Source organism: Cherax quadricarinatus, chromosome 25, assembly GCF_038502225.1.
Source record: "Cherax quadricarinatus isolate ZL_2023a chromosome 25, ASM3850222v1, whole genome shotgun sequence".
Lineage (NCBI taxonomy): Eukaryota > Metazoa > Arthropoda > Malacostraca > Decapoda > Parastacidae > Cherax > Cherax quadricarinatus.
The window spans coordinates 2,621,464-2,630,743 of record NC_091316.1 but is presented as its reverse complement, the minus strand read 5'-3'; the positions used below and the strand labels follow the sequence as shown (position 1 = coordinate 2,630,743).

The 9,280-nt window shown below is 35.2% G+C and overlaps 1 protein-coding gene across 1 annotated transcript in view; it reads left to right on the top strand.

Moving 5' to 3' along the window:
- Positions 1 to 3,542: 3,542 nt before the first annotated feature.
- LOC128690061 (dnaJ homolog subfamily C member 21) overlaps positions 3,543 to 9,280 on the top strand; it is a 35,540-nt gene continuing 29,802 nt past the window's right edge. Inside the window, exons 1-5 of the mRNA XM_053778618.2 lie at positions 3,543 to 3,679; positions 5,906 to 6,028; positions 6,155 to 6,286; positions 7,194 to 7,302; positions 8,749 to 8,848. Of these exons, the coding sequence (XP_053634593.2) occupies positions 5,932 to 6,028; positions 6,155 to 6,286; positions 7,194 to 7,302; positions 8,749 to 8,848 (438 nt within the window). The 5' untranslated portion in view covers positions 3,543 to 3,679; positions 5,906 to 5,931. The remainder of the gene's footprint in view (positions 3,680 to 5,905; positions 6,029 to 6,154; positions 6,287 to 7,193; positions 7,303 to 8,748; positions 8,849 to 9,280) is intronic.

Below are 9,280 nucleotides of genomic sequence, written 5' to 3'. Positions count from 1 at the left end.
TGTTCTTGTAATCATTATCCAGAAAAAATTACTCGCTTAAGCACTCTTTGACGATTACAAACTTGCATAAAAAGTTATCCTAGTACAGTACTGCAGTATAATAATCAGGTACTGTATTTTTGTATTGAGGGTCAATCAAATAAAAATGGTTTAGTGAGAAATGATTTTGAGAACTGGTCTCTATTTATTTGCCACTTGTTTTTGATGAGAAGGGATTGCAAGCTACAGTAAAAAATATAGGTTGTAATGCCTTCAGTTTTCTATACCAGAGGCCATGGCTGAGAAGACTTGACTTCCGAATTGCTAATACGTTTTCATAAATTTTGTCTTCATGGTCCTGTGACTGCTAAAGCAAAATGCCTTAAGTATGCAGCTTGAGGCCTTTCACAGATGATTAGTCTGTCATTTTGGAAGTCATGTACATGCTCTTTACATCATCTGAATGGCAAAAAAGAACTTTCTAATGAGTTTGTGTTTCTTCACTCAGGTCAACATCTACAGTAGAGTAAAAATAGATTCATTAATTATTATTATTATTATTAAGGGAAGCACTAAACCTGTAAGAGTCATACAGCCTCTGGGATAATGGAAGGCATGCTCAATACAAGGAAGAATGGACTGGGTTCAATTCCTTGTATCAAGAGCCCCTCACCAGCATCAAGAAAAACTTCCCTTGAGGGGGGAAAATTATTATAATCAAGAAGCGCTAAACCCACTAGGGTCATACAGCGCTACTTGAGGGAGATAGGGGGAATGAAAGCTTGCAGGTAAGTTTTCACTAAACCCAGGCTCCTGTGCTTAATGCTCCTAGCTTGGAGATAGCCAACCCTATCAGTGTGAGATAAACTCCAAGGAGTTCCAGTCCTCTCTCTGACATTCATCATTTTAAGTTCATATTTGAATCGTGTCCACTAAACCTCATGTTTTGTACTAGTGAATGTTAAAACTAGCCATATAGGATATCCTCTTTAATATGATTGTCTTGTCAAGTTGTTGGGCCAAATGGTGTATTTGTTCCCATGTTCTGAAGACATTCAAAGAGGCATTCTCCAGGAATTGCACAGAATCCAATGATTCAGATGACCCTTGTGGGTTTAGTGCCTAGTTTTTATTATAATAATGTAATCAATGATTCCAACCATTTTAAGTTTACCTGGAGAGAGTTTCAGGGGTCAATGCCCCTGCAACTCAGTCTGAGATCAGGCCTTGTGGTGGATCAGGGTCTGATCAACCAGGCTGTTACTGCTGGCTGCATGCAAACTGATGTACAAACCACAGCCCGGTTGGTTGGGTACTGACTTTACATGCCTGTCCAGTGCCTTCTTGAAGACAGCCAGGGGTCTATTGGTAATCCCCCTTATGTATGCTGGGAGGCAGATGAACAGTCTTGGGCCCTGGACACTTATTGTGTTGTCTCTCAGTGTACTCGTGGTGTACCTGCTTTTCATTGAGGGAATGTTGCATCTCCTGCCGAGTCTTTTGCTTTCATAGGGAGTGATTTTCGTGTGCAAGTTTGGTATTAATCCCTCTAGGATTTTCCAAATGTATACTATTATCATGTATCTCTCGCCTGCTCTCCAGAGAATACAGATCAAGGGCCTTCAACCGTTCCCAGTAATTTAGGTGCCCAATCGTACAAATTTGTGCCCATGCAGCCTTAACTTACAGAGTATTCTTCTCTGATATCCATTATCTAAATGGATATAAATGTACTGGAAAACGTACAAAGAAGGATGACAAAGTTGATCCCATGGGGCCATGTATCAGAAATCTTCCCTAAGAAGCGCTAAACCAAACCAATGCTTTCCTATATCCACCTAAATTATTCAAACCTGAACAGATTGCTCTGAGTTGTCTCGGAAGGATATATTTAGTGTTATTTACATCCCCTTTATTTATTCATATTTTCCATTTATATACCCCTCAAGGAAGGTTCCTTGATGTTGGTGAGGGGCTCTTGATTTAGGGAATTGGATCTGTGCTCCAGTTCCCCGAATTAAGCCTGAATGCCTTCCACATCCCCCCCCCCCAGGCGCTGTATAATCCTCCGGGTTTAGCGCTTCCCCCTTGATTATAATAATAAATAATCCATTTATATATCTGTACTTTCCAGAAAGGCATAGAATTAGGGGGTATATGATTATGAAGGGATTCAGGAACACCGGTTAGCTGGACTTGAGTCCTGGAAATGGGAAATACAATGCCTGCACTTTAAAGGAAGGGGTTAGGATATTGGCAGTTTGGATTGACGTTTAAACTGTCGTATTTGAGCGCCTCTGCAAAGACTGATTATGTATGAGTGATGGTGAAAGTATTGAATGATGAAAGTTATTTTCTTTCTTTTGGGGTTTTTCTTTCTGGGTTACCCTGCCTCTGTGGAAAACTGCCGACGTATTAAAAAAATGACTGAGGTATATAAATGGAAAATAGGAATAAATAAAGGGGATGTAAATAACACTAAAAATATCCAACCAAGACAACTCAGAGCAGTTTGTTCAGGTTTGAACATTTACATGGATATAGGAAAGCATTGGTTTGGTTTAGCATTTCTTTTTTATTATACGTAATAATAACAATAATGATAACAATACTAATAATAATAATAATAATTATAATTGGTTTGATAATAGAGTTGTAGATGAGTGGAACAAATTCCCGAGTAACGTCATTGAAGATAAAACGTCATGTAGTTTTAAAAATAAGGTTAAACCTAGACTGGGCCAATGGGTGATTTGGACTTGCCTAGCATGGTCCAGTAGGCCTCCTGCAGTGCTCCTTTATGTTCTTATCAGGCCATTAACGATTAAAGACTTTCAAATGAGGCATAGTCAATATAACAGGGAAATGTGCCACAATTCTGAAAAAAAAGAAATAACGCTCTTTGATCCTTGTGGGTTTAGCGATTAGGTTTGATTGTAATAAGAATAATTAAAAAGAAATAGCGCTTGTGGGTTTAGTGCTTAACTTTGATTGTATTAATGATAATTAAAAAAAGTTGCAAATTGCCAAGTATCATTCCATTAATAATCCCAAACTTATTATTAATAAGGTAAACAAAAATAGTGAGACGAATAATAATAATAATAATAGTAATAATAATATAATAATAATAATAATAATAATAATAATTATTATTATTATTATTATTATTATTATTATTATTATTATTATTATTATTATTATTATTATTATTATTATTATTATTATTATTATTATTATTATTATTATTATTATTATTATTATTATTATTATTATTATTATTATTATTATTATTATTATTATTATTATTATTATTATTATTATTATTATTATTATTATACACAAATAATACAGTGTGACTTTGTCAATGGTCCAAGTCGGACCGAAACGTCGTCGTAAGCTTCTCTCTTTTATGTGCGGGTTATTTGTGTATCGTTCCAGTCACGGTATTGTGCCTTTTTGTTAATTATTATTATTATTATTATTACTAAAATAAGTTTCACCGGTTATATTGAGCTTCTGTGTTCTTATTGACTATTGTATAGTATTTTATAATGCAGTGATATTGCAGAAGAATCTAAAATCTAAAATCTGAATATAAGTTAGTGAGTGAACGTGGCCGCTGGTGAGTGGATGTCTTGCAACACGTTCCTGGCATTACTCTTACCTTAGAAGGATTTCTCAAGTATAACATACTCAGGTAAGAGATCTTGTTGTGCATTAAGAGTCATAGTTCACCTGTAAGACACACAAAAGAGCCCCCTCCCCGTCCTCGGGTGAGATTTACATATATATTATTGACAGCACCAGTTGCAAGTGAACTTACCAGGAAAATATAATATACATTAAGATAATCTATTTTCATTTTCAATAATCCCAATGGAAATAAGCCACTTTGTTTGACTTTTCTGGTGTTATATGTATTTACATGTATGCTGCTATGTATGATAATTTATGTAGGTGTGTATGTGTGTACCTGTACCTGAATAAACTTAGTTATTGAGCTTTGAGAAGGTCACAGGTAACTACATCACTTATCTATTACCTAATGTGATGACTCCTGGTCCCCAGAGCCCAGTCATACATGATCGTGAAGCTGTGTATATTGGTTGCCTCCACTTTGTAGTGCCTTCCACTCTCACTAATGGAGAAAAAAGTACTTCCTAATATCGAGTTGCTCTATCTTCATTTTTAGTTGCTATTTATATCCCCTGGCAGCCTCATTACATCTCAAACAGCCTATCAGCATTAGCTATATTAATCCTATTAGTTTAGGGTTGTAAATATAATAATAATAATAATCTTTATTTCGACATGGCTTAGCGCTTCTTTTTTATTATAATAATAATAATAATTTATTTAGACAACATACAGACCATAGCAAACATCATTGACATACTATATAGAAAGCCTCTTGTTATGCAGAGCATTTCCTGGAAATTAGGTTAATTTTGTCCCCCAGGTTGCAACCCACACCAGTTGCCAACACTCGTGTACCTAGGTGAATGTGGACAAGTGTCTTAAGGAAACACGGCCAATGTTTTCACCTGTACTGGAGATCGAACCACGAATACTCGGTGTGAGAGCTTAGTGCACTGTCAGCCGAGTTACTTTCTTTCGTGGGCATAGATAGTGCGTCATTATGTCATTTGGGTGACAGTACAGTTCCTCAGTGAAATAAGTTACTTTGACTTTTTGGGGGTTATCCTAGGTAATTTACACTGTGTATGATAATTGTACTTATTTGTACCTGTGCTTAAATAAACTTACTTGACCATTCCCAAGGATGTGACCCACAGCTGTTGACTAACTCCCATGTACATTTTTACCAAGGGTGAATAGTGGTATTGGGTGTAAGGAGAATTGCCTCCCCAAAATGCCCCGGCATGATAGTGGCTACCTTTGTATTTAGCAAATCAAAATTGTAATTGCACATTGTAACCTTTACATTCAGTTGAGTTGACTGCACTGCAGGTGTTATGATTGTATTCCCCACTGATCATCTCTTTTAGTCTATTATGGTATGGTCCACCTTCCTCGGTATTGGTGCTATTCTCATTGCAGACCACTTTTCTTGATCAGACATTGGCATACCCTTCAAGATGGGTGCCTCGATGAATGTAAAGGGCTCTTAATCCAAGGAATGAGCTATCATACAAACTTTCTATAAAGTTAATTACAGTACATTACAATTAGGGTAATGGGCATATATAAATTACTTTATAGAAAGCCCCTTATTATCCAAGACATTTACTTTCTTCCCTTTATCAAACTTGATTACCTCCCATTCCTTAGGCACTGTATGACCCCTACTGGTTTACCACTTCCCCATGATTATAACAGTAATAATAATGTATGTTGTGCCTCATTCTGCAAGAAGGACCAAACATAAGTTTAAGACTTGTAGCATGATCCAGTAGACCTACTGTAGTGCTTTACTGTTCTTACATATATAATGTCCTAAATAATTCTTTCAGAAGGTTTTTCAGAGTAGCTCTGTTAGTTTTGCAAATGCTTATGAGATTATGTGGTTAATATATATTTCTTCTGATATACTTGGTGAAGCACTTTCAGTTATTTCTAAACCAAAAATTATGAGCCATAGAGAAGTTACAGTAGATATATGTAATTTGATACATAATATGATAGTACAAATATAGGCACATTCACTGGCCACTGTTTATGTTCACTGATTGGCCAAGCCACATTAATAAACATTGCTGGGCTCTGACATGCTGCTTGTGCCATAAAATATGTTATTTTTGCTGATAACTCCTATACTAAAAATCTTCACAAGAAATAATTGTTTATTCTATGGATGTAGTTGATACACAATGTAAAATATAAAATGTCTAATTTTTGCCAAAGAGCAGCCTTCATTTATAACCAATAAATTTCATCTATAATAATCCCTCTTTAATTGCAGGCAAAACTCTCAAGTATAATACCAAAATGAGGTGTCACTATGAGGTGTTAGGGGTTTCCCAGAGGGCCACAGATAGTGACCTGAAGAAAGCCTACCGCCAGATGGCTCTAGTTTGGCATCCAGGTGAGACAGTTGCATCTAGCTTTTGTGTAGTTCATTGTTGTATATATGTATTCTTAGTGTAAAGACAAGTGGCATTCATGTATTTACTTTCCATCTTTTAGTTTTAACATAATATTCTTATTTCAGACAAGAACCCAGACAATATGGAAGAAGCAAAAGTTCAATTTCAGTTAATTCAGGCTGCGTACGATACGCTCTCGGACCCACAAGAGAGAGCCTTCTATGACCGTAACAGGGAAAGCATCCTTAGAGGCAAAGGTACAAGTACTACATAATTTTTTTTAAATAAAGCCTCCACACACACTTCATTTTATAATAATTATTGTTGGATTTTATTATAAGAATAACAAAAACTAAGAATTTTGTCAAAATTAAAAATTATTAGTTTGACAAGTACTTGATGTAGTGCAATACTTTTCTTAATGAATGCTTATGAAAATATTGCTTGTGTAATGAAAGTCCTAAATATAATTAAATAGATGCCAACTCTTTTATAAGTGAACAAATAAATTTATTTTATTTAGTATACAGATTTTATGGGAGGTAGAATGCTCTTATCTTATCTGTGAAGGAGAGGTGGATATATGTATCGTAGTTTGGAGGGGCATCTGGGTTTAGTGCTTCTTTTTTATTATAATAATAATCTCTATGGGTAAGTGGAACAGAATTCTTCCTCCGTAAGCCATGTGTGTCGTAGGTGATTAAAATGCCGGGAGCAAGGGGCTAGTAACCCCTTCTTCTGTATACACTACTAAAGTTAAAAAGAAGAAACTTTTGTTTTTCTTTTTAGGCTACCCTGCCTCAGTGGGAAATGGCCGATTTGTTGAAAGAAGAAAGAATAATAATAATAATGTAATGTCAGCACACCTCTGGAAAAATGGAGTTGGAGCGATTGTGAAAGTGTTTCTTCTTTCTTGGGGTCACCCTACTTCTGTGGGAGAAGGCAAATGTGCTTAAAAAAAACAAAAAAAACATACACTATGTGTACTCAAGCTCGGTTATCATAGTTAGCATCTGTACTCATATTTCCTCCTTCAGTATTTCTTTTCTAGGCACTCATGAAATGGAATTATGTCCCTTAGAAGGGAATTTTTTTATTGTTTAGCTGTGCTCTTTTCAGTTTATAATTTCATGAGTGTTAACATTTGTAATCGTTTCTTTCCAGCTTCTGGCTCGGATCCTAAACCAGAAACTGTAGATCTGTTTGAGTACTTTTCATCTCAGTGTTATTCTGGCTTCAATGATTCTGAAAAAGGCTTCTATACTATATACAGGTAAAAACTTCCCTTGTATTTTCTAATTTTTTTGTTTTGTTTTTTCTTTTTTTTTTTAACAAGTTGGCCGTCTCCCACCGAGGTAGATTGGTAGACAGCAACCACCCAGGGAGGTACTACCATCCTGCCAAGTGAGTGTAAAACGAAAGCCTGTAATTGTTTTACATGATGGTAGGATTGCTGGTGTCTTTTGTCTGTCGCATAAATATGCAGGATTACAGGTACGTCTTGCTACTTCTACTTACACTTAGGTCACACTACACATTCATGTACAAGTTTAGTTATACATGTTCGTCTGAGTTTTCTTTGATTTTATCTTAATAGTTCTTGTTCTTATTATTTTTCCTTTTATATCCCTGGGGAAGTGGAATAAGAATCTTTCCTCCGTAAGCCATGCGTGTTGTAAAAGTCAACTAAAATGCCGGGAACAATGGGCTAGTAACCCCTTTTCCTGTAATAATTACTAAAAAGAATATTTTCTAATTACTGGATTGAATATAATGGCTCAATCCATGTGTGCATTTTTCAATGCTCTATACTAACTAATATCAAAATATAATGATTTGACTCCCTGCCATTACTCAGACTCATCTCAGAACTTCCTTAGTCTTCCATGTACTTTGAAACATGCTTTACTTTATAACATTATTTTATCGTAGCTAACAGCTACCATATAGAGATACATTCTATTTTTTGTATAATTTAAAACTTTTTTGTATGTGTAATCCCTTGTCTAATGAGGTGATGATTTGCTGTACTTACCTAAAGTTCTAATTTTGTATCTTTTTGTTCTTGTGTATCTTTGATTGTGTTATAAGAATAAATCTTGCCAAAATGCTGTATTTAATATGGGCTATGTTAAAATACTGCTGTGTATGTACATTATGCAAACTGTATCCCTTGCCTAGGTCTGTAATTTACAAAGAAATGTTTGATTTTTTAAGTTGAAACATTATTGCAGCTCATTGTAAGAAGCACGTGTCTTTAATACTACATAGAACTTAATATTTTCTATATAATCTATTGCTATTATCATTACTAATATCTGGTATACACATCCTCAGTTTTTCTAAAACTTCCTTGCTCCTTACATTCTCTCTTGTCTTCTTTTTTCCTTATACAAGGGAACTATGCTTGCTATCTGCCAATCCTTAGGCTCCTTCTCTTATTTCATGGATATATTGAACAAATACACCACCCATTTTAACACTATATCATAGTATAGGAGTAAGGCTTGTAATGCATGAAATCACCGCTTCCCCTTCATTAACATTGAACATCTCATCAAAATATCCTCCCCATCTTTCCAGTACCTCCATGTGAATCACAGTAACATTTTATTGTGAAAATCAGTTTCAAACATAAAAATCTTGTACGTTAGTTAATGTGTTTGCTTCATTCATTGATGACAAGTGACATACTAATGGTTTTTCTCGTATTTACTAGGCAAGTGTTTGAGAAGATTGCTGCCAAGGACATGCAGTATATGGATGACGAGGAAGAAATAATTATACCAGACTTTGGCTCCAGTGACACTGATTTAGAGGTACAGTATCATACAATGGACTACAGTAATATTTGGTGTTCAGTACTGTACTTGAGTTCCAGAAATGAACAAAATGCTTTACAGATTCATTTTCAGTTCATTTTCCACTCAGCCAGGGTGACCCAAAGTGGAAAACACAAAATATCTTCATTAGTAATTATACATAAAATGGGTAACTAACACCTTGTTCTCATGGAAATAAAAATGAGTATAAACTGTATGTAGTGGCTTGTATTGAAACAGTGCTCGGATAGGTCAGTGATGCTTAAACTTTTTGATAAAGTTGAACCTTGAACATTAATTAAAATTTGTTTTAAGCGATTCATATAACAAAATCAGAAATACAGTAACCTGCCATTTTAAGCATAGCTCAGTGGAATGCTTCTTGGCTTATAAGCAAGATGATTAGTAACTTTGATGTAAAATTCTGGC